This window comes from Pygoscelis adeliae, unplaced genomic scaffold (assembly GCF_000699105.1).
Source record: "Pygoscelis adeliae isolate BGI_AS28 unplaced genomic scaffold, ASM69910v1 Scaffold96, whole genome shotgun sequence".
Lineage (NCBI taxonomy): Eukaryota > Metazoa > Chordata > Aves > Sphenisciformes > Spheniscidae > Pygoscelis > Pygoscelis adeliae.
In genome coordinates, this window is record NW_008824935.1 from 1,567,360 (window position 1) to 1,593,470 (window position 26,111).

General features: G+C 36.0%; 1 protein-coding gene across 1 annotated transcript in view; it reads right to left on the bottom strand.

The window, feature by feature from the left end:
* LRPPRC (leucine-rich pentatricopeptide repeat containing) overlaps window positions 1-26,111 on the bottom strand; it is an 83,446-nt gene that overhangs the window by 11,135 nt on the left and 46,200 nt on the right. The window contains exons 25-31 of the mRNA XM_009325326.1: window positions 17,634-17,702; window positions 17,276-17,366; window positions 13,733-13,875; window positions 13,535-13,622; window positions 8,664-8,787; window positions 4,846-4,934; window positions 1,221-1,425 (exon numbers count right to left, since the gene is read on the bottom strand). Coding sequence (XP_009323601.1) covers window positions 1,221-1,425; window positions 4,846-4,934; window positions 8,664-8,787; window positions 13,535-13,622; window positions 13,733-13,875; window positions 17,276-17,366; window positions 17,634-17,702 — 809 coding nt within the window. The remainder of the gene's footprint in view (window positions 1-1,220; window positions 1,426-4,845; window positions 4,935-8,663; window positions 8,788-13,534; window positions 13,623-13,732; window positions 13,876-17,275; window positions 17,367-17,633; window positions 17,703-26,111) is intronic.

The window sequence follows — 26,111 nt, forward strand, 5'->3', positions numbered from 1 at the left end:
TTAAGAACATGGCATGACTTTGCAACACTTATGATGTGGAAATATAGGAAAATACGCAGCTTATGAGACAAATCCTGAAGTATGTCACCTATTTGGAGTGTTTAATTTAGGCAAAAGTCAATGCACTAGAACTGTGTGCCAAGGACCACTCAGATCTAAATATTTACAGGATCAGTCCTTTACAGACAGATTGGTTTTCAGTGGCTGAAAATATAGTGAGCTCACTGCTGGAACTGGCCTGCATGGTTCTCCTTCAATTCAACTCTTCTTGCTGTTCCAAACACTTCAGAGGCTATTCTCTCTCCAGTCTGGCATGCCTGAGGCGATCAGGTATCTGTCATGTACTACACAGTTGTACAGCTTTCCTGCCAAGTTAGACACAGGAGCTCTACCTGATGAAACTGGTTTGAAATAAAGTAACAGAATATGTAGGATTCCTGAAGACTGGTTCTGGCAAAGCATATTTGAGAAGTTCACAGTATGCCCTTTCTCCCAGAAGTGCAGTTTTATACAAAGGATAAACTAGCACAGTACCAATGTATCAACTAAAACAAAAACGCTAGGCAGAACACGATACTGAATTAAACAGTTGAATCAAAAGATACTCAAAGTGTGGGGATAATTAGCATGATCGAAACTGTGGCCTAAAACAGCACAGCAGCCAGTTTTTTTTATAATTCTGACAAAAAAACCCCACCACTCCACACATATGTCTGCCTTTCACATTTGGAGGGTAAACACAATAATATTTTGTCATTTCAACTACTGGAACAGGTAGCAGATTTTTGTTTCCAAACAAGTATAATATGCATAATCTGTGGGTGCTAAGTTCCAAGATTTTTTTACCTTTATACTGATGAAGTAATTCAATTTCACATTCAGATTTCATAGGGCTTTTGATCTAAGACCAAGGAGAACACTTCACATGAGGTGTAACATGTTAGAACAAAGGTATCAAAGCTAAATTACGCAACCAGAGAAGACCTTATGCTCTCCCAAATGCTTCATAGCTATCTCTGTATTTCATTAAATGATTTTCAACCCCAAATGTGTTTGGAAAACGATACCAGAACAGAACTGAACAGCACACTGCGCAACTTGACCAGAATTATAACATGTAGGACACTGTAAGAATGGAAAGAGAATGAAATGGATAATACAAGTCATTTCTCACTACTCTGCTTAAAAGAATTACATGTACCAGTCCTAGAAATACTTACTTCTTAGTATGAGCCAATGCAATAGCATTAGCGATTAGTGAGGCAGATACACCAATTGATTTTGTGATGTCTTCCAGCATGTTTTTAAGTGCTTGCAGGTTCTTTAGATCTCCTTTTTCTGCCAGAGTCTGAGTGAGCGCAATAACTGCTGGTCTAGTAGGCAACAAGCCACTGTCAAGCATTCCTTTTAAAACAGCCATGGCATCTAACGATGGTAAAGAAATAAGGGAAAAGGAAATCAGATTTTAGTTCAGAAGGCAACCCTGCTGCTGGTATCATTAACCCTACCCTTTTAAAAACATGTACAGAAAATAATTCTCTTGCTGAACCTAAGCCCCAAAATTGCTATAGTGAATTATAACTTGAATATATACACACCAAATAAAAACTTTCAAGAGTAATTCAGGTTAAAATGTTTTAATATTTGCTCAGTAAAAAGCATTAAGATACTTTTGACATGTAACTAATTTATTTTAGTATCCAGCTCAGGGAAAGCAGCTGTGTCATAAATGTCCTCCATTATGACCTTAAAGTCATGACCTTTTCAGCTTGTTTTTTCCTCCAAACTATAATCAATTTTCGTTACTAAAAACCAAAAATATTGCATACTTAATAATAGTTTAAAAATGGAATTCATTACTGAAACTGCTGAAGTCTAGTATTCAGATTTGTCTTTTTAAGTGTGCACCAAAACTTTGTTTACCAGCATTTAGTTTTTAAATAAAAGCACGGGACACGAGTCTCCATATGACAACCAACAAACTCAAAACTGGACAGTTGCCTCAAGAACTCCTAAAATTATAGCAATTACCTGTGTTAAAAACACACAAAATCAATCTCCTGTCCATCTCTCACAAATTTCCCAAACCCACCGCAGATAGTCACCCTGATTTCTCTAACCAGAATTCTTGTCAATTTACATTATACATGAGCAAACACACACAGAAAGACATGCCCCTCTGGTAAAAATCTCTTACTCCTTACCAGCACAGGCAGGATTAATCACAGATAATAATTATAATACCAAGGGATAACGCTTCTAACATAATATACACCCACTTGAACTCCACAGCATTAACATTCCAATTCAATATGCAGCTACTGCAGAAACCAAATATTACCTTTTACATGAGAGGAAGAAAAAACATCCTGTATGCCTAACCTTCCTCTGCAGCAAATTTTCTTTCTATGTGCCTCCCCATCCTTCCCCCCCCCCCTTTCTTTTTAGGAGGAAAAAAGGAGCAAAACATCAGGGGCAAGGTTCCTGAAATTTAAAAAGCAAACTTAAAACACATGCTAAGTTCAAATTCTCTCCTGACTACAAGGGTGAACCTCCCTTTAGCATGGAGCATGACCAGCCTTCTCAAGAACAAGGACAGAGGAAGATTTGAAAGTTGCATGTGTGCAGCACTACTACTGCAAGAAATTATGTACTAGTAGTATACTAGGTAATTCTGCTGGTATCTTTTTTTTTCCTTATGCAAAAGCATTCATTACTATTAATCTGAATTCATAAGTCAATCCCTTGATTTTTCAGTACTTAAAAGCAGGTAACTATGTGCTTGTGAAAACCGACCATTTACCTTTTAAAAGGCTTTCCTATAAACTCTGCAAATTCCATACCGTGAAACTCAAGTTCTGACTCTTAAAATAACCTGGGTTTTACCAAGTTCTTGCTAGAAGATATTAGAGCTCTTACGAGTATACTTAGGAACCTACATAAAAACTTTTAACTATACCACATTACGTGGCAAAGAATGATGGTGAACTATATGTGGAAGCGATAAAGCAAGCAAGTTTTACACAAGTGAAAGCCTTCACAGGATGTAGGTCAAATGAAGCTCATCACCAAAAGATTACAAGAAGACTGTGCCCCAAAATTTTTTGGGTAATCTATGAGCCTCAGAAAATGACCAGTATGGTTATAATACTTAGTAGCTTGCATTTTCAAGGCTTCACTTACAAAAAGAGCAGTATCTTTCAAATTAAAATAGAAACAAGGATCAAGTCTGACTATTGAATTAAATTACCAAAGTAAAGCTTGTTCAATGCACGAGATAAAGGAAAATGTAGTTTTGCAAAACAATGTAATTCCACAGACTTCTTGAGCAACTTTGTATTGTGCAAAACGAAACACTTTTAGAGTACAGCAAGGGAGAGGGTTGACATGGCAAGAGAATTTAGTATGCTAGCTAAAAAGAAATCATGTAGTTAGCAGAAGAGATTGGCAGAATACAGAAACGTCAGTGACATTCTAAAGAAGTGAAGATTTTTGGTGTGCAATATTTAGGAAGAACTGGCAAAACTTCATGGCACATCAGACAAGAAAAAGCAGAAAATTTGTTAGAATAAAATCAGACAGGAAAGTCAGGTGAAGGACTTGAAAGCTGCAAAAACTTAAGATTTGCAAAGAGCAAGAGAAGCAATTGCATTCACAAATACTTCAGTTGATGACACCTGGCAATGATGTCAGACTGGAGACTGAATGGGAAAGGAATTTGAAAGAAGAGAAGTTTATCAGCTGCAGGAAAGAGTACAAGTGATGTACTCTTGTACAGGTCTAGATGCGTCTAAATGCTCATCTTAAAGTATTTTAATGTAGCTGATGTTACATGGGTATGGGCTACTACAGCTACGAATAATGGAATAAAATAAAATTAACTGATGGCAGAATGGATCAAAAATAGATTTTCTGGTATGCCTTCTGGTATGAAAGTAAAACCCAATTCAGTGTAATACATTCTCTTTGTACATAGCTGCTTTAACGCTTAAAGGTACTGATGAAAATACGTATCAACACTGTACTTACGCTTGCACAGGGATAAAAGACACAGCACTGCATGTAAAACTATGTGCTTGCAGAGTTTTCCTCTCTCACAAGAGTTCTACGGAACAACTAAATAAGTAAAATGTAACGCTGTGGAGCTGAACTCCAGGCTGCAAAACAACCAATGCTTAGAACTAAAATAAGACAACTACAAACTTTATCCACCATCTTGTTGGGTACCCTTACATACTCTTCAGCCACCATTTTCTTTTCTTTCATCATGGTTACATTAAAGAGAAAACCAAACTGAATATTTTGTTACTGTTGGTATTGAGAACTATTTAAAAGTATTTGATTAAGTTTTTAAATCAATATTATAATCATTTTGTGCACAATCATGCACATTTAACAGTCAATTTAACTCATCTGGTATCTCACACAACCAACACAATATGCAAGAAACAACTGCTGGGAATTGTTTCAGATGCTCTAAAGTATGTTAATTTCCAAAGCAAAATGACTTGTGCTGTGAATTTTAACGCACTTGAAAGCCTGTACTTTCTCTCGTTCTGGAGCACAAATTTTGCATGTCTGAAGAGCTGTGATTCATCTTAAGAAAACCCATCTTGTGTTAAATGGAATGGAAACTGGACTAAGTGGTCAAATGACAAGTACATTCATATTCAAGCTGTATTATAAATGCATGTACAGTAATTTACGTCTCTCAGCTACCACAAAAGGCTCTTGATAAGCAGGTAATTTGCTAAATGGACTCCTTTATCCAAGTATTCGAAGGGCGTTACAAGAAAAATCTGCAGAGGCATTAATGTGACGTAAAGGTCAAGCATTGTGACATACCTTTCAAATAATCCCGCCTAACTTGCGATATGATGAGGAGGCTGCTGGCAGCACTGTTCAGTGTGAAGCCCTTGATGTGGGTCTCAGCACTAAAAGAAGCAGACATTTAGAAAGGAATTACTGACATGCTTCTGATACGATAATAAATGGTTGAGCACCAAGGTGAAATTATAAAAACTACTGTTCGTATGTTAAAAATATTGCTGCAAAATATCGACCTGGAGACAGCTTTTGTGTTATCCTGTCAATGGTTATAGAAGGATAATTTTTTTTTGCATTCTGACAGATGACAAAGTTGGAAGTGAGCAACAAAAGAAACAAAGTACAAGATTTTTTTTAAACAATCGGTTCAGATTCTTGAATGCTGACATATTAGATGACTAAAATAACTGCATGCCCTGCATTGTTCTGTTGTATCCTAAGCTGGATACTTTTTCTTCTTTTTTCAATAGTCACCATAATTATAAAATGTAAAACTATTCTTTCAGCAATAAAAATGAAACATTTATTTTCAGCACTGTATATTTTAAACATAAACTAAAGCATATTATGAACTAACACCATATCATTTGGTTGATTAATTTTCAAATTTCTGTCATCTAGATGTATACAGGTTTTAAAGTGAACATACGACATTTGCTGCCTTAGCCACGTTAAAATTGTATTTCGCTTAACAATTCTTTATCTCCTATAATACAAAACTTCACCTATCTATAGCAAAGAGAATCTTTAATAACACTGCTAAAGCTTTTCTAACACTCTGGAAATTAGTCAAGAGAGACTAACCGGCAATCACACTGATCTTATACTACAAAATGTTCCCGTTCCTAAACGGCACATAGCCACATTTTTAATATATAAGGATAACTTTACAAATGTTCATTTCTAGATTACAAAATCTCTACACAGAAAAGGGGGGCATTGCCATTTACCATATCAGCAATCAAAATAAACCTCACTGATCATCTTGTGGCAAACAACTGAGCAGCCTACCTACTTGAACTTAGAGGCTGAGCGGATTGGGAGGTAAGCAGGGTCATTGCTAAATTATTCTCCTCAATCCCAAGAAAATCCTCCACATCACACACAATATGACTATCCTCTCAGTCACTTTCAGCCTCCCAGGCTCACAAATGCAGTCACTGGACTCGGGATTTTCTTACTCTCCCAACCAATCCTCTTAATCCCTGCCTAAGCACCCACTGCTCAGTTCCGCCTTTTTTTTTTCCCCCCTTTGTCCCATCTGTCAAAGCCCCTAAGTCAACAATTCATGCATGAGACTGTAAATTACATATAACAAAGGATTTACTTTCTCCAATCTTCCAATCTTTGGTGTGATTAAATAGATGTTAGCTACTATTACAGAACTAATCCATCATTCTAATACTCCTGAATTTCTATTTAAAACTTCTTGGACTAAATGCAGTAAATATTCCTCAGAGCAGTGCTAGAATGCCAAAGCAACTAGACTTGGGTTGACCAACAGATCAGTAACCTTCTGGGTTGCTTGATTGGTTTGATTCCCACCCAACCCCCCAAATGCAGAGTAGGAGTGCAGTTTGCTTCCACCACATCACTTTCTCATGGAAGTTTCTCAGTTCTGATAACAGGAGGGTAGTTTTAAAATTATCTGACCTTTTTAAATAAAAAAAATTACTTATTTTGTTGCCTATGCTAATACTCATACTAAGGCTCTCTAAATAGTATTTAAATTTCAAATTTGGCTTCAAGCAGAGTAAAAAGAAAAAGATGTTAGCTTATATAAATGAAGGTAGCTTTCCTGTATTTTATGGAAATATTAGGAGTTGCACAAGTTTCAGGCCACTGCACACATGTAGGATTTGTAGGAGTAATCTTTTTGTAATATGAGGTTGGAAAAATTGTCAAGCATGCAGAAATGTGTGCGAAACACACAGATTTGCTATTCCTCAACCATGTATACACACACAATCACTTTCTCTATTTCAGTGAATAATTTAAAACTTACAGACTTTCGAAAATGCTTAATGTAAGCATGATTTTGTTACTAGAAAAAAAGATGCACAGATAAACACCGTGAACACTGCCAGTATGAAGCATTTTCTGTCTTGATGCAATAGTGAGCTGTTACAGGCTTCTTAGAATGTCATTATTTGGCATTTCTATGCTACAAGATGGAGTATGAGAGTTCTGAAAAGCACAGGGTTTATTATGATGGTTAGCTTTGTCCAGTGACCAAGAATAGAACCTCTTATTAAATCCTATTTTCTTTTTTCCTAAATATCTCAAGGTTCAGAGGCTTAGTCCTTTAAAACACATCTCCAACTCTTTTAGTCTTTAAATTTTTTTGTTCATTTTTTTCCTGCGTTTTGAATTTACATACTAAAACACTTATCTAAAGCGGGAATTCTGAATCATCTAAATACTAGGAACAAGCCACCACCTTCTTTCTGCTCTTCCAATCTGCAAACTACTTCTGATAACATGCAATACTTTGTGCATCTTCCTCACAAGTGTGTTTGAGCCACAGAGCAGGGAAGCAGTCAATGCATGTACAAATCTTCAGTAGCAAGTTTCAAACTTCTTCCCCAAAGAATCTTTCAATACATCTTTTGACACATGAATATTTTCTGCATATGTTTAACAAACTACCTAAATTTTATCAATATTCTTTGTACTTCTAAAACATGTCCTTTCCATCTTCTGTTTACAAAGATGTATATCAGTTACTTCAATTTCAGGGAGCTTAATTTGATAAACTGTTTTAGTTCTTCCTTGATATAAGCCATATATCCATCAAGCACAAACATTCCTTATCATAAAGTCCAGTTACTGAGACCTATTTGAAAAAACATTATTTGCTCTGCTGAATGCAGAACTCAAATACTTTTTCAGTGAAAGACATTTCTTCAGTCTAAACACTTTTAAAGAAAACATGAAAATAATAAACATCATCTTACACTATACTGTTCCTGGACATCAAAACCTAAGTTGACTCTAAAAATGATCAGATTTTTATAGTGCCCTATGCATCCCGTAAGTTACCTACAGACACTTTCAAATTCACTGTATTCAGTCACACACACTTGATGACAACCACTATTCTTGTTTTAGCTGAAGAAACTGAAAGACTTAAATTACTTAAACTTAAATTTTTGTTGTTCTTACCTCTACATTGATGAGTAGTTAACACTTCTACTTTGAAGCCTATAATCTGACCAGAGTACACATTACAGGCAATAATTAAAGCAAATGGTGTACCATACAACTAAAGGTTTAATTAACTAAAGGTTAATTAAATTCTGGTGATTCTAATAATATGTGACAGCAGGTTGGATTTATTTCAGAAGTAAGAGCTGGATCTAAGGTTTATGGTCATCTCCTAGCCACTGGCATCACAGTCAAATGTACCATTTTGCATTTGGCAGGCAGCCAGCTGTGAAGGAGCGTGGGTAGAGTAGGACAGCAGCAGGGACGGGCGTTGAGGGGAAGGCTCACGGGCAGTTAAGTGAAAGAATCTTGTCTGTTTGGATATTGCTCTAAAGAGAAAAAGGCAGACTGCCAGAAGGGTAGACTTCCAGTTCTGATGCCAAGCACATCTGTTGATACTGTTAGTTGAAATGAGTTATCAGCAATACATACTGTCACTCTAGTACCTTTTTAATATATGGCATATCGCCCTATGAAACGCTGGGGTATTTCTTACCATAACTCCTAATTACCAGTCATGACCTGTTTTCCCATTGAAAGATAAGGACTTACCTGAAAATGATCCAGAAGTTACTTCAAAACATCCCCCCAAACCATTAAAATCCCCCCCAAACACAGAAAAGCCTTACGCATGTTTCACTTCCATGGCTTCTTCAAGACAATTCTGTGTTAACAATGCTTTTATAAGGGTGCCATAAGAACGATAGTGAAACTCATTCTTCCCTTGCATTTTCAGGAAAATATTGTAGGCCTCTAAAAAAGAAGAGAAAAAAAAGTGAAAATGAAGTGTCATATTGCAATGAAGTTGATCATCAAAAAAAAAATCAGCTATTCATTGAAAAGGTCCATCTTAAATCTGTTTATCCTCTGCTTACATCTTTGAGCCCGAAGTTGTTGGTCACAGCTTGTTCAAAACTGCTTGCATACAACAAGCAACTGACACATACCTCCACAGAACAAAAAGTTCTACAGCTACCGCTGTTTTTTCTACATGTGGCTGCTGCTTAAATACCAACACAGCTGGTTAGAAGGGGAAGACTCGGGATTTTTCAAGCAACACCTAATTCTGGGGTATATAGCTACAGTGTCTGGTGCATGATCACAACAGCATTTAACAAATAATATAGGAGGTGATTCCAATATGGGGAGATCAAATTATTTGGCTACGACAAGATTTATACAAAACATACAATTTACAAATATACAGATATTTAACAAGTAAACTACGCTGCATTTGTTTGACTGATTAACAGTTTTATTTCATGCATTCACAATAACTGTCAGTGTATGAAAAGATGTTACCAAAAAGGGGGAAAAAATGATAAGCACACTTTTCAGTCATTTATTTTTCTGAAACAAGATTATGCAGCTATAAACATGCAGCTAGAACTGCTATCCAGGCTGTAACATATGCTGGAAAGCTGTGTTAAAGAACCACAAATGATCTTTTACATCTGAACTGTGACTGCATGTTCCATTTAATGAAACTCAAAAAATAATCCCTTTGCTAATTCAAATCATAGCCACAATACCTTTTAAAACTTTTCAGAAATACGTGGACTATCGCTACGAATTTCACAGCTAAGCATTAAGTTTTTTTCTTATACTTTGAAAGTAAAGATGAAGACAAAACTCATTTGACTCTTACTGTCACAAAGAAGTGTCTAATAGCACTAATAGCACTTACTACAGTGCACTGCGGAATTTTAAGCTGGCATTCCCCAAACCAAAACTGTTGGTGTGCCTTTTGGTTTGAATCTTAAATCTTCAAAGAAAGAGTATACATAAAAACCTCCTGAGATGTACGCACAACAATGACTATGCATAAAATCTATTATTTACAACACACAAACTCTTACACTGAGTTAGTAATTAGAATTAACATTGCCATCCATAATCTACTTTGGCCGCTTGGAGCTACATTAAATATATATACGAACAGAGATAAAGGATAAGAATATCAGAGTAAAAATTAAATCCACTTCTGTGTATGTGAGTTTCATGTATACGGGAGAGACAGACACACGAGAGAGATGGGGAGAGAATATGACTGATGTCTGACATTACAATTGTGATGGCATTGTCAACCAAAAGACCAATAAAACAACAACAGGACAACACAGGAAAGATCTTGAAATCCTCTACCGTGTTTACTTATAGGTCTGAGTTTAAAGCTTGGCCTACTGCAATGTGCTGAACTCTCTTGCCTGCTCAGATGCTGAACACCAGCATTCATAGTGTTCATGCTTAAATTCAGTGGGAAAGACATTTTTCCTTCCACTTTTCTGAAACCTGAGGTACCAGTAGACTAGCAATCACATTTAACAATAACAAAAACCCTTCCACTGGTAAAATCTATTACAAGTGTAACTAATTACTTCATTAACAAAAACATAGCTGACTGGTGATAGGTTTGTTCTTTCTGCTCATGAAAGCCTGTTCAATTTCTGTTTTTTAAAGCCAAAATCTCCTTATGTTTGGAGACTCCTACAAAAGCTCTGCTGTATTCAGACTGAATTTCACCTGATTTCACCCTGTGTTTGAATATTGCTTTCCATTGCTTGGGTACAGAAATGGGCCTTGCCACCAGTGGACACGATGTCAAGCATACGTTACCATCAATTACCAGAGTCCACAAAATATAAGATCTATTTCTACAAAGAAATATATTTAAAACTTTTTTGTAATGACTAGTTCAATGAAGAACTAAAAATCTTTGTATCAGTTTTGTTCTCCTATTCTAGGATGTTTTGTTGTGCATGTCAGTACCAACCTCGGAATGATTACCCTATTCAGATTATTTTCTTAACTTTATTTTGCATCAGTGCAAGTAGCATGTTTGAAGTATACCTAGATGAGTCTCAAATTGAGACATGTGCCTGATCAGGTATTATCAGCTTCTTACTTCTTCAGATGGCATCTAAAATTACTAAAATATATTAGTATTCAAAAGAGGAAGTTCTCAGTTTCAAAATCATATTATAGTATTATAGTAGCTATTTCAAGTAGCAAGATTTGTTAGAAAAGTGACAACTTGCTGAGAAAGTCTCAGTTCTCAAGACAGTCAAATTTGTTTCAGCAATTGCAACTGTTTGGGCTATGTGTAACATGATCCCCTAGAGTCAAGTTCTCACACTGAGGAATCAAGATAAAAATGAGAATATGACTTTGCATAAATCAAGCACTTCAGAGAACAGATTTTCAAAACACCTCCATGTCAGAGCTGATAAGTTCATGAAATTAGGTACATAACGAGATTAAGTTAATCTTTTTCCTATCAAAAAGCTGATGTTGATAAAAAGTTATATCCTGCCCTATTACATTCATATCAAAATTACATTATACTGTTATATAAAAGTGACAACTTTGTCTTAAGAAAACCATAAAAGCTAAGAGAACTGTTTCTCAACATTTGCCTTTTTTCACTTAATTCCCAATAGCTCTAGACCCCCTCATCTCAAATACTGCACCTGTAAATAAAAGAATATGCAGGAATAATTTACTGATAAATTCAGTATCAAACGTCATCATAGACTGTTAGCAGTTACATTTTATGTTTTTATTTTACACTAGTCTCCCTGCAAGGTCCAAGGCATATTTAGTTTCCTCCTGCTCTCCACTTGATCATTTATGGTATCAAAGGCACAGGACACTTTTCTAGGAATAATGTATTCCTAGATAATAAATACATGCATTCCATTAATTTTGCATGGTTTTCCCATTAATTTTGCGTGGTTTTCAGTGAAAATATTTCTGTGTTTCTCATTTTCTTTTGATTACCAAAATGTACCAGCATGAATAATTTCCTGAAAACATTAACTTCATGTCTGCCATAATACACGATTCTTAAATTCATATACATAACATGAGACTGCACTCCCTACATACAGAATATCCAGACTCCACTTTAGACTTCTAATCAGTGCTCTTGTAACTGAATAACTCTATAGGGTCATTTCACTAACAACAGAAGTTAACTGTGTGAATGACAAAGATTCTTCTTTTAAAAACTCAAAGCTTAAAAATATGTGTGTTCAACCTGTAAAATAACACTCAGAGAAGAAAATAACTAGGTATCTTGAACTTATAAATCTTCCTCATTCAGCAAAATTATTTTTTTTCAAACGTATTTAATTCTATTTTCTAATCTGCTTTCAAGTGAGATACCTAGTTATTTGTCATAGTATAGGCGACGAAAATAAGGATTTCCACAACATTCAAGTGCTCTGCACCTTGGCAAATGCTAGAAATGGACTGATTTCCGACCCCCCTTGAAAGGTCCAGTAATGCTAGTTCTGACTCTGTGACCCTGCTTTGGGATGAGATGGCTAGGAATGGATTTCCAATGATTTACACAGACTGAGCCACAGGAACTGCACAAGTACACTCCTCCTTTCTATATACAAAGGCAAATACCCATGCGTAAGTTAATTCTGTTTTTATCTGAGGCAGGGAAGTTTGCACAGAAGAGCTATTACTTTTTCGTAGCAGAATTGATCTGAAGTGATCTCTCAATAAGGCCATTTTATTTGTGGGGTGGCACCCACAGGCACAGGGGTTTGGAAACTGAACTGCGGGGACACAGATTTTGATCTTTTGTTTACAGTCTGTGTACTTCTTTGGGGGAGGAACAACAGGAGGAAAAGTCTGCAAATTCTACAGCAAAACATAGACAACTTTAATCTTAGTTGTAAAGAAACTGAAGACACTACGCAACACATTGAATCCTCCCTTCAAATAGAAATAAATAGCCTTGCAACATCAACAAATACAAAATAGACTAACAGATAAAAGCCAGATAGGAAGAGGGCAATGATTATCTCCATTACACAGTCCCATCTCATTTAATCTCATCTATTTAATTTCTTTGCCAAATCTATAGCTTAAATAAGGTACCTAAAGTATACCTTGGAACCATATCTGATATTATTAAGACTTCAACAGCAGGGGCAAGTACAGAACAACTTCTTTTAATAAGTAATTACCTTCCCATAAACACGTCCCAGCTACTGCACTTGATCTTAATCTTTCTTCTCACTACACTTCTCATGTCTCACACCATAAAACTTGTGACCAAACAGCTAGATTTTCTGGGAACTATAAAAATGGTACTTTTAGCATCAATCCTGTACATAAGTTTAGTTTCTGGTGTTTAATGGACACATTTGGAAGTCTAGAACACGGTGTTAACCCAACAGTATGAAGTGAACTACAGAGCAGTAATACTTCGGTAATTTTAAAATAGGCAGCTTCACCGCAGACTGGCTTTCAAACATGCATTTAAAAGTCAGCATTTCCAATGACATTTTAAATATGTTAGCATATCCTTTTCATATCAGCTTCTGAAGCAGAATATTGGTGGGTAACTTTATCATGTACCTTTCCTAACATACTAGAAAACCAACAAAAAGCAGCAGCAAGCATCTGTTGCTCAGTAGTTAACTGAAATGTTAAAATTAATGCTGAAGGGGGAGAAAAAACCCAGTGGTTTTCAGTTTACCTTTTGCATTGTTTTTCTTGCAAAGCAACCTTATTTTTCTTTCTTCCACATTAGAAGCACTTAAGCTTCTAGTATCTTCATGTCTAACCTTTAAAACAAACAAACTTAAGTTACTGTAATGCTATCTGTTAACATTTTTCAATGGAAAGAAATATATTCAAAAGTATTGTTAGCTAGGAAAAGTTAAACTCCATTTACCTTAGGTACCTCAAATGGAACAACCTGACCATTTTTCTCAAGTATATCAGCCAGTAAGGTCAGTGTTTTCTCACGAGGAACAACATTTTCTTCTTGAATTTTAGTCCAAACAGCCTCAGCCTTTCCCCAGTCACCGTTTTTCTCTGAAACAAGATTCCAATCTTCAGATAAAAGCACATTCAGAGTATACGTACATATCTAAAGTGATTCAAAAAAGGTATCTTTGGAAAATAATTCATCAATTAATCATGTACTTCTGCTTCATATGATCATGAACTTGAAAAGTTCTAAACTACTTTTAATACACAGAGGACACCAGAATATGCAAACAGAAAAACACCCAAAAGGATTGTATGAATTTTCAAATGAATGAATGAGAAATCAACTCAAAAATATTGCAGAAGTGTTCCTCCTAGCTCATCAGTTCTAATATTCTTGATAGTTAATTATAAAAACAATTACAAAAATTTCTAAATTATTACAAAACATTAACACTCTAAGGTACCACTTTGAAGTTCTATTCTGAAATTCTTGAAATGAAATCCTCTGGTTATGTTGCTACTGAGTTAGAGCATCTACATCCTAGAAGTTTACCACTTTCAAGTAAAAGAAGTGTTCTAGGCCTTCCGGCTCTCATTTTACTAAGAAAAAAAATGTGTATCTGAAGACTGTAAAAGGTTAAGCTTTCTGAAAGAGAAAAACTTAATAAATTGCTACCAAATTCACATAATATTTCAACTGTTTTCAACAAGAATAGCAATTTATATATGCACCACTGTACAAAACTGCAAACAAACAGAAAGCTGAACTTTGTGAAAGAAAACAGTTAATTACTATTTAACTACATAGAGCAGGTGGTTTCCTGTGTCTCCTGTCATAAGTCACCAGAAGAGCATTGACTTCTGGTTGTAGGTCCTATTCACAGCTACCTAGCCCCAACATCTGCAAGCTGTAATCTGTCCATTCCATGGTTTAATTCAGAATCCCAGAAATGAAGAGATGCAAGGCAAGAAGGCAGAGTCAGAAGGCAGATGATGGAAAGAATCGTTCGCACAGCAATCTCAGCCTGTAACAGCAGCTCTTCAGCTATTCTTCCACTGTTCAGTTAAGGAACTTCAGCTGTTCCGTAGCTCAGGCCCCACTAAGTAGGTCATAACACAAGGAAAAGCTGGAGCAGCCACCTGGAAGCAGCATGACACACTTGAATATTCTCTAGAATTGCTAGCATATGCTGCTTTGAAACACCAACTTGATGCTTTGCAAACAATATTGCAACGCAACACCGAAACGTTACAGTGCAATGTTCTCTTCTTTCCAGGAGCAGCATGGGTTTAGGAAAATACATGGATATGTAACTAGGTTGGTTCAAGTTCCGAGCCCACTTTCAACAAGGTTCTGGCATCACTTCAGCTTTTTAGAAGAGGCAGCAAACTTGGCAACTACCCTAAGTCAAAGAAAATGATTGGTTTTAAGGACTAAATACTACAGATAACATTTTAAAGCGGATTGTTATAGCAGTTAACAGAGTAGGACAGAGAATGTCTTAACAATTTTTCATGTGTTTGTCCCTGGTGCTTGACATTCGTGAGGCCACATCTAGAGGACTGTGTCCGGTTTTGGGCTCCACAACTGTAAGAGAGATGCTAGCAAGTGGAGCAAATTCAGCCATCAAGACAGACATGGTGCTGGAGCAGATGAAGTAAAAGAGGAAGTTGAGGAAAATGAGTTTTGGGCAGCCTGGAGAAAAGCAGGCTAACAGGGGATCTCATTGCTTTCTTCAACTACCTAATTGACAGAGAAGAGCGAGCCAGTCTCTCCTTGGAAATGCACAGCAAAGGATGAAGGGTGATGGTTAGAAGTTGGAGCAATGCAGCATCTGAGGATGATCAAACCCTGGAACAGGTTGCCCAGGGAGGCTGTTTGACTTCCACCCTTGGAGGCACTCAAAACTTTACTAGACAAGGCCACGATCTGATCTAACTTTGAAATTAAAACTCCCAAGGGTCTCTCCAGCATAAATTATTCTGAGATTCCACAAAACCAAATGCATTGTTTTCAACATTTTTGATCACAGCTTGGACTAGATGGTAGATTCTTTTTTTATATGCTTAAAATAGATCTGAAGTTATAGCTTAGGTGCACAGTGACAACCTTCTACCATACTTGTGCATGGGGCAGCTTTGATGGATAATCTAAAATGGTTGAAAGCAGGAACGTGCATGGTTTTTGTCTTTTAAGGTGACAGAAACCCACAAACATTTTCCACTTCTTTGAATAGATGGAATTAGTTTTGTCTTTTGAAAGAAGATTGAAGATTTTGCATGACAGAATTTGATAAATTGTATCTTCTTAGATTCTCTTCCTAGCAGGCACACTGTCAGACTTAGTCACTGCCAGAGGTGAACAGGATTACTGGAGAAATAGGAAGGCTCCCTCCCTGTTGAGACAAGATTGCTTTTCAGGCCTACTTGATTTTTGACGGTGAACCAGTATATGCAAAGCCAGAACTGGGTAACGCTACAGTTTGGTTTTGAAGCTTTCTGAGGCTGTACAGGAAATGAAAAGGAAAAAAGTTCCCAAGGGGTCTCTGGTCATTTTTTTTGTGGAAGTACTAATCTCTTCTGCTTGTGGTAAGTGCAATGGGGAAGAAGCCTCTTTCGTTACTATATGAAAAGAAAAAGGGGGTTCGGATAGTATTTTATTTAGCATTAAAACATCGCTAGTTCTAGTCAATGAAAAATATACATGGGCAACAGCCTAAAATTACTTCAAGCTCAAATGCAAGTTTTCCCATGACCAAACATATCAAATTGCTGTAATGGTTCATGAATACATATACACGTTACTAAAGTACGAAGCAATCCCTGTAATGCTTTTTTCAATGTCCCAATTTATTATTTAGTGCTCCATATCCAATCTTAACAGAAAATGTTTTTTTCAAGACTTCAAAATAATTAGAACTAAAGTTTCTGAAATTTTTATTATGTACAATACAGCATGATACACTGAATAACAAAACCAGCACAGACTGAAAAATACAGCAAAGAGGAAATGAAAAACACTACAGATACATCCTACACTAAGTCTGTAGCATAGAAATGAACTTTCAATTTTAAAGACTGTTCCATTCCTATAAATGATGCAAAAGTTAGGTTGTAGCTGGTGAAGAATTGGTATTTTTTAAAAATGCACCTTTCAGAACTAGATCAAATTACAGGAGACTTCAGATCTTTATCAGTTATGAAGATATAACAAATGAGCAGTTTTTCTTCTTTAAGCATATTAAAAACCAAAACAGAGTAAACTTTCAAATTAGGACACAAGACAATAGCATGGATTGGAAGACTTGTAAAGTTCTATGTAAGTGTTGAGGTCTGCAGGTAAAAAAAACCTTTACTCTCTCCCCCGCAAGATGCCTCAAGAAACAGTATCCAGGCTAATTGCCTATCGGGATAAAACTCCTCTCCAATTCAGGGTTATTTCCTATCTCCAACCACAAAAGAAAAGAGATTACAACATAAAAAAGATCACAAGCTCACTTACCACACAGTTGAAGCAGGCAGTAGTACATCTCATCTCTATCGCATTCAAATAGATTTTGAGTTAATTCTACCAAGTGTTCCAAAGCCTCCATCTTTTAAAAGAAAGAAGGAAGAACATAGTTATACCTCAGCCAAACAATTCTTTTTCTATATATGTACACTTACATGCTGTGTGCATTCAACTAAAATAATATTTCTGTTTAAGTATACACCAGCATTTACACAGAGCATTAAGTTCACCTCATCAGCCTGTCACACGTCCTTTCACAAACATAAAAATCACGCAATGAAATATTTCAAAACAATTTTTCTTGCAATATAATGACAGTTACATAGAAGACATCATACAAGCCACATACCTGATTACTTGATAAACACCTTCTTGCAAACCACTGCAACCTTCCAGAGTGTGCTCTCAAGCCAGGAGTCTGTAAAATATTTCCACAAGAAACACATTACTTCACATAGAACATTCTACGGAAGAGTAAACATAATGCATGTACGCATAATAAAAGCTCATAGTTTTTGTTTGTTTTTTGAAACCTGAATGAGACTACAAGCTCACAAATAAGTTAGGTTGCATTTATGAGAGAATTAAAAATTGCAGTCATTTTATTCAAGACGTTTTCCTTTTTGGTTGAACACTGCTGAGAGAGTTGAGTTAAAATAAACTTCAGATAAAGTGAAATGTTAAATCATTTCTATCACCACAGTAATAGAGTATTATTGCGGTTACCCATGGTAATAATTTGTATTACTCATGGTAAAGAATATTACACCAAATGTTTCCAAACTATCTTCACAATGAAATGTTCATATTCAACACAACTGCAATGTCTTAGCAACTAGAAAACCATGCCTCTCAACCGCAACATCACCATTTGGTACCCTTTCTCTGCTAACATTAGCCATTTGCTTACAGCTATCAATACCAAAAAACAAGTGTTTTTAGATATTGACTTCTCTTGCTCAGTAAGAAAAACAGGAATTTACAGAGCAGGAACTGTTACAACTGTAACGCGCTGCCAATGTAGATGCCAGGTATACTAACTGTAAGGCAATTCCTGTCCCAGAACACAGCAAAGGCTTACTCTTAAGCGTGTGTACACAGAAGAACTGATGCACAATGGTTAATATGCCATAGTTCTTTCCATTATTAATTTTCCCAGGTTTGATGAGCCTTTGCTTATTCATTCCTTTGTTGTTTCGAGCGGACTACAGCTACTGACTACACATCCTCAAAAAGGTTTCAATCCTTAGAAACTCCATCTGGTATAGACTACCACGTTGTGCCTTCTTGGCACCACAGACCATAATCAAAATATTGGTTCCTCCATTTAAATATATTCTTAAATAAACATAGGAAAATTCAAAGGTCTTGAAGAAACATGTTACAGGCATGCCAGTACTTATGTCAGACATATCTAAAAAAGATACAAAAAACCTGTGTGCAAAGCATCCATCATTTTCACCTCTTACTCTTCCCTTCCCCAGAGTACTTGAATTTACTTTCTTTATACTCTCGTTTCAGCACAAGGATCATTTACAGAGAGGACTCTGCTTTCATTTCAGGTGTCCAGATTCACATTAACATATCTCAAAGTGATTTCAAGGAAATGTCTGTTCATCCCTACAGAGAAACGTGTTTTGACTCTTGAAGGCTTTTAGCTGTTAATATTATAAGTCTCTACTGTTTAAATGTGAAGTGCAACTTCCAAAATTTGAACACCACTTCACATAAAAGGTAAGAGGCAGTTTGAACAAAAAGCTGTGAGAAATACTGAGTCTCAGTTCCAGAGCAGCAGAAACAATTACCACTGAAAAAGTCAATTTACCTTCTGTCTTTTTAACACAGATAATTTCCTTTTCCCATATTCTCCAAAAGCAGAATTGTTACCATTACATCTTTCTGAAAGAATTCAGCGTAATTCTGAATTCAGAAAACCAACATGCAAAACTTCAATCAAAAATGTTACAATTTGCTAAATCTATAGGAAACAGTGTTCTGCAGAGTAAACGTTAGGCCATATAATCCTGCCAACCATTTTATGCAATCATTGTAAAGTTTTTAAAAAATAGGATGCTAACCCCACAGTTCTTCAACATGGACCATCTTTTCTATGTATTTAATTGTACTATAAAAATAGTCTCAACCCAAGAGGTTACAGAAAAATAGCGGCTTCTCAAGTATTCAAAAAATGGTATATATTAAACAGCTTTGCTTTCCAGGTACTTGCTTTCTTTCTGATTAGCTTTTTTCCCCAGTTATTTATGTTTATAGGTACCTGTTCAGTGCTTTAAGAGCCACCAAGCAGTTTCACATAAAATATGCTGAAAACTGAGTCAAGAATTAACATGTTACACAACAGGCTCTTGAAAATGAAAAAGAAAAAAATATGTTGCCTGCATTTGTAGCTAATCCTCTTTAGGACATGGTAAAATTCAAATGCTGAATTCACTTACAACTTCCAATATCATTGCTGATCCGAATGCCAATGAACTCAACAGCTCCAAAGCTACAAACTTTTTATAGTAAATCCTTTCCTGTTCAGAAATGATTGATGCGTCTGTCACTACAAGGACAGCTGAGTTATACAACAGATATCCTTGTGTTTCATTTTGAAATTGAGAAGTGTTTTCACATACTGCAGGTCTCAATCATCAAAAGAACATCTAGGTCAGATTAACTAAATCTCCAGGGCTTGCCTGATAGTCCATATTTGTAGCTTATCCCTTACCATCTTAGGGAATTTTAAACATTGCATTTAGCAGGAAGCAGACTTTCTACAATACAGCAGACTAAAAAACAGAATTAAAAAATGCAAGGAATAATAATTTAAAAAAAAAAAAAAAATCAGTAACAAACCGTTACTCTACTCTTCCAAATTCCCATCTTGCTTGTTTCAGTGGACAAAAAGAATTCTATTATTGAGTCATAGTGTTTTGTTTTGGGTTTTTTCCCCCATTTTTAGGGCATTCACTGCTTTAAAGAATGAAACAACTATTGAGAGTCTCAAGCAATTCATACAGCATATAAACTAAACATGGAGGCTTTCTGGCTTTTAAATTCTCTCGGAATATAAAACAGCTGTACTGTACCAGACCAAAGGTTCATCGAGCTTTTTATCCTCCTCCTAACAGTGCCTGTGGGAGAATATAAAATGACTGAAAACCCAGCAATACTTCCCCCTTAGTGCTCTTTCACTCTCCAACTACTTGAGGTTCAGTGGGTCACACTGTTTCTAGTAAGTGATTTCTCTTCCATGAGCTTTTCTGGTTGCCCTGGGAACCCCATAAGATTTATCATTCACAAGACCTTTTGGCAAAGGGTTGCCTCAATTACCTTCTGCAGAAAACAACCAAACTACTACCGCTTTTTGTTTGTTTTCAGCCTAGCTTCTACCAGCTTCATTTAAAGCCCCTAGATTTTGTATTGGAAGACAATGCACGATTGATTTCTCTTTATCCTCTCCACTTCGTATTAATTCCATGAGCGGTATATATAATAATTCCCTGTTTCACTATTTCTTTTCCAGGCTAAGCAGAACTCACCTACTTAGTCCTATCTCCTATAGAAACCATTCCATACTTTTGACCACCTTTGTTACTATCCTTCTGAGGCTCAGCATACAAACCTACACTAAATTTACTCATTGATTCTATACCTTCACGCACAGAAAGGAAAACTAACCAGAAGGGGAAAAAACATGCTGCATCTTTAGAAGAACTCTTGCCAAGCAGCACTCAAAAATCACGTGAATGCAACAATCCTAACACACTGAAAGCATCTGACTTTTCTCCTCCTTCCTAGAACCAGTCACTTCAGAGAGGTGATTGAAAGGGTCCAATCACCAAAAAAATCTTTTCTGTACTAACATTTTTATTTGAGCTAATTTCTACCTATTACAGCTGAAAGAAAACAGATTGTCTGGGAAAATACTGACCTGTCAGGGAGGATTCTGTTTGATGTTTTTCCAGATTTTTTGATAATGATAGAAATATTCAAGTTTAGTTTACATTAGTGTTCTGTAACTGTTACAGCTAATAGACCAATACTATTTTTTTACTTTTAAAAAGCCTTTAAAAAAAAAGTTAAGTAATTTACAAGAGACATATGGAAAATATTTATTTACTTCCCTCTACTTGCCTAAAGCAGCCTTTTTCTCTTTAAACACAAAACTTACTTAAGGAGAAAAACTACAAAAACCAACATAACAGACCAGAAACCCTGTGGTATTGTTCAAAAGGAGGCACTTTCAGAAACTAAGAGTTGAGAATGTCCCAAAACGGTACCACTTTTGCTAGAGCTGGCTTAGGATGCATAATTATTTAAAAGGCAGCAAAAGTATTTTTCATTTGGCATATAGATGACACGAGGTGGATTACTTTTGTTTTAACCTTCCAACACTGCACTTCCACAAACTACTGTCTGCTGGTTGGCAAAATAATTAATTACATATCCCAGACAACTTGTTCTAGCCTTTCACAGTATAACTTCACTGTGAATAACACATCAATCCTAACCTTTCAAGTTTAACTCTGCCCTCCTTCAGTGTTTTATGTTTTCTTCTAGATCCTTACATTTTCTTCCCAAATTTCAGTCTTTTCTTAGGGAAAACAGTTCTGCTATAATCACCAACACAAACATATTGGAAAGAAACAGTCAAATTTTACAAACACTATCCATGCTGCACTTTCTGATGGTATTTTTTGGACAGGTAGATCCAGTCATTCCTCTCTTTGCAGCTAAAAAAGCCAGTAATAATAAAAGACAGCTAATGCTGCTAAGGAAGAAGAACATTTCACGATGAGTTACATCAACAGCCATAACAGACTTATGTTACCAGTACCAGAACCAGTTACTGAGATTTAGATGCCAAAGCAATGTCTTGCAAGAAAATGCATTACTTCTCCAAACAGACAGCCTTAAACAGACAGCTATAAGAACTGATGTATGTCATTTCTAACAGCTCTCTCCAACATAAGCATCGGTGAAAACAGAGCATTTGATGGGAAGTTCTTTATTTAAAGACAGATTTTTCCCTGATTCCACAAAAATGTCTATAAAATCTCAGAAATTCCATGCAGCTTCAATGAAGCCTGAGATATTGTTGCATGGCAGCTTAAAGTTTTTTACAACATAAATGCTGTATGCTATGCTTCAATCTTCCCCTACATTCAAACACTTGGCACAAGTCCTCACTTCTATTAAGCAGTAGGTGTACTGCTTAATCAGAAAGTTAAAAGAATATGCAGATATAAGTTTTTGTACCTTATGTAGCCATCTGAATCTAGTTGATAGATGAGATGGTTAAAACTATCTTACACTTCTGTTATATCTTTGCCTCTTATTAAATACTCCTTTCACCTTCAAATAGCAATGCATTAGTTTTAAAAAATACTGATTAAAACATATTATTTTTTTAAATAATCTTAAATCTGTGTTCATGTGCATGAAACAAGGATACCACTTTGCTGCACTTCTTACATTATAATCTTTATAGCATCACGTAAGTGAAGAACCCTAGTGGGATATACAGAAAATACAGAAGACTGTTTTGATTACTGGCTCTGAACGTATAAACTGTTATGCAATAGTCCAGAAGTTTAGAAAAGAAGCATCTTTAAAGACTGAGGGATCTAAAAATAATCTCTGCATCAAAAAGCATCTTTCCTGTTGCAATTCATATCAGCTATCTAATAACACACATTACCTCTCTCTAGCTCTGCTTTTCTTTAAGTCATTGTACTACCACAATAACACTAGAGCTACATCTCTATATATGGCAGGTAAAGGAAGTTAGTACTTTTCTACAAGTTCATTTTCCACCTTGAAAGAAGTTTAGCCCTCGTGGATTTCAAAAATGCTTTCTTTAGTGATGGCATGGAAAGATGTCCTTGTTCACTTTGTTCTTTCTAAACAAAATAAAACCTTGCGAACTGCTTATACATTTGCATATATAAGATGGGATTTCTCTAATAAAGGAGTAATTGCTTTTGGTTTTTTGTAAGCAAGTCTGCCCAGAAATAAATAATATGACTAAACACACCCCAACCCCCAAAATACTGATTTCTTTAGTGAGCAGCTTATCTGAAACATCCGGACACTTGCACAACTTTTTGCGTAAGAGATAATGGTATGAAAGCTTGAATACAATTAAATCCATACCTTCTACTTTTTGAGTTTGGTAACGAGGGCAAGTACTCTAATATAGCATCAGAGTTTTGAAAATTATGAGTTGCTCCATTGCAAGTTATGCTTTCAAAAACTACACAATTATAGTGTATTTGGTATTTCATTGGCACTATCTGATATTTAATGAAAGACATAAATGGACGCATGTCTACATATTTATCCTCCCTAACTCTCCTGTTGGGAGTGATTACAATTCAAGTTCATGCTCTCCTTCCTGCCTATCCTACAATCACCTGGGGTAGCAACTAGCCTACTTATACTAGGTTAATTTTTACATAAAAAGCAGCAGGAGTTCACAGTAAGAAAATGCAAAGCTTGCAGTCTCTACTGGGAAAAGTGACAAAACATCAGTTTTTACTGGTGGGGGTTTTTTTTCCTGAAGTATGTAATTGCCTCAAAGCTTCTGTCAGTTATGTAGTTCACAGACTACCAACACAATTAGGATCTGTTGAATAAATATGCATGATTATTTATTTCTCTTGAAACAGGAATATATGTTGCTTTACATTAGGCAGACATTGCAAAAAAAGTAAGCAAACCATTTTCCAAAAATACCAAAATAAAAATAGGAAAGAGCTTTACAACTGTAGCATTACTCATGACAACTGAGACTGATATACATTTTAGTACTATTGGAAAACCCTACATTTCCAAGAGATATTACGCAGTGAAGTATTATTATAAAAAAGATCATTAGACAATAAGAGAACTTGACAACAATAATCACACTGGAAGAAAAGATGACATCAAAAACATGCAAAACCCCTGGCTCAAAACAAAATCCTCAAGGATGTTCTAGACTCAAAACACAGCAAAAATTTGCTCTTTGCATTATAATGTGATTATATGTTGTATGATGAACTCAAAAAGCATTATAAAACTCAGTAGTATCTTCCCTCTAACACAAAGTCCCTGGAGCTAAGAAAGGATGCACAGCTCCTACCATGATCCCACATTCCAAACACATTACCCTCTCCCTTTCTGGAAGGAATTTGTTCAATAGTCATCTCCTTTACCAAATTTACTTATTTGAAACATATTCATTTGCTTTCTTTTAAGAAAGCAGTACTTAAGAACTTCCAAATAACGTGCACTGAACTAGTAAACACCTTTTTTTTTTTTTAATTAACCCACATACATATGCATGGACAAAAAAATCCAACTTCATTAATAGCTGTATCAGAGTCCAGTTTCATAAGAAGTAATGCTTTTATCAGCCTAATAGGACTCAATCGTAAGAAAAAAAATAATCTTTTCTTGTAATTATAGGGCTCTCGTGCCTAAAAGCTCTTCAGCCTTTCCCCTCCCTCTCAACTGTATACAGTTACTCTAATAAAAGCTATTACACCCCCTACAAAGTACTCCTCAATCTCAGACCACCGCTATCTAATACAATTTGCATTCAACATTCAAACATTTAAATTTTGTTCTAATCACCTCCGCTCTTTTCTTAACTGGACCAAAAGTAAGTCTTTATAGGTAAATTCAGACACTAGATATAACCATCATTAAATTAAACATTAAAAAAACCCTAAATCCCACTGTCACAAATCAAGAAAGCATCTTCTCCCAGTAGTTTATCTTCAGCATAAAATCAACAAGACTCAATTTTATGATGTAGACTCTTAAAAAAGCAATCTGGATGAAAGAAGGTTGTAATCTCTCCGTATCAAGTAGAAATACTCTCATTGTTTTTATGGTAGATTAAATCCAATGGCACTGGTATCTTGAGGTCTGCTGACAGTGGATGTCACAATTCTTTGCTTAATCTATTTACCTCCTGAATTAACTTGACATCTGTTGATAGATATATTCCTGTACACTAAACTCACCCAAAACAGTTCTTTTGTCAGGTCTTGAATTTCAGCAGCAAATGCCTTTTCTTACATTTATTCACATTGGAACATAGTTCATTAAAATATTTCACAACCATTTGTCCCTCAATTCTTCACATAAATGTCTTGAGATATGTGAGATATGGTATGACATTTAACTATTAAATATAAGTGATATATTTAGTATGAGAGCAGATGAGGAAAGTATCACACTTAACTAAAGTCTGCTTAAAAGAATTCTGAAGCCATGCACTATGCATTGCCATTTTCAAGGGAGGTTCCTCTAGCAGTAGCAAACTTGTACAGGTTGGTCTTCTACTAAAAAATTTTGTGATACGGTTCTGAGATCTTTCCTTATATCCCTGTCCTGGTTTCAGCTGGGATAGAGTTAATTTTCTTCCCAGTAGCTGGTACAGTGCTGTGGTTTGGATTTAGGATGAGAATGATGTTGATAACACATTGATGTTTTAGTTGTTGCTAAGCAGTGCTTACACTAGTCAAGGACTTTTCAGCTTCCCATGCCCTACTGACTGAGAAGGTTGGAGGTGCACAAGAAGCTGGGAGGGGGCACAGCCAGGACAGCTGACCCCAACTGGCCAAAGGGACATTCCATACCATGGGACATCATGCTCAGTACATAAACTGGGGGAAAGCTGGCCGGGGGGGCCGCTGCTCAGGGACTGGCTGGGCATCAATCGGCAGGTGGTGAGCAATTGCATCGTGCATCTCTTGCTTTGTATATTTTATTATTATTACTATTTTATTTCAATTACTAAACTGTTCTTATCTCAACCCATGAGTTTTCT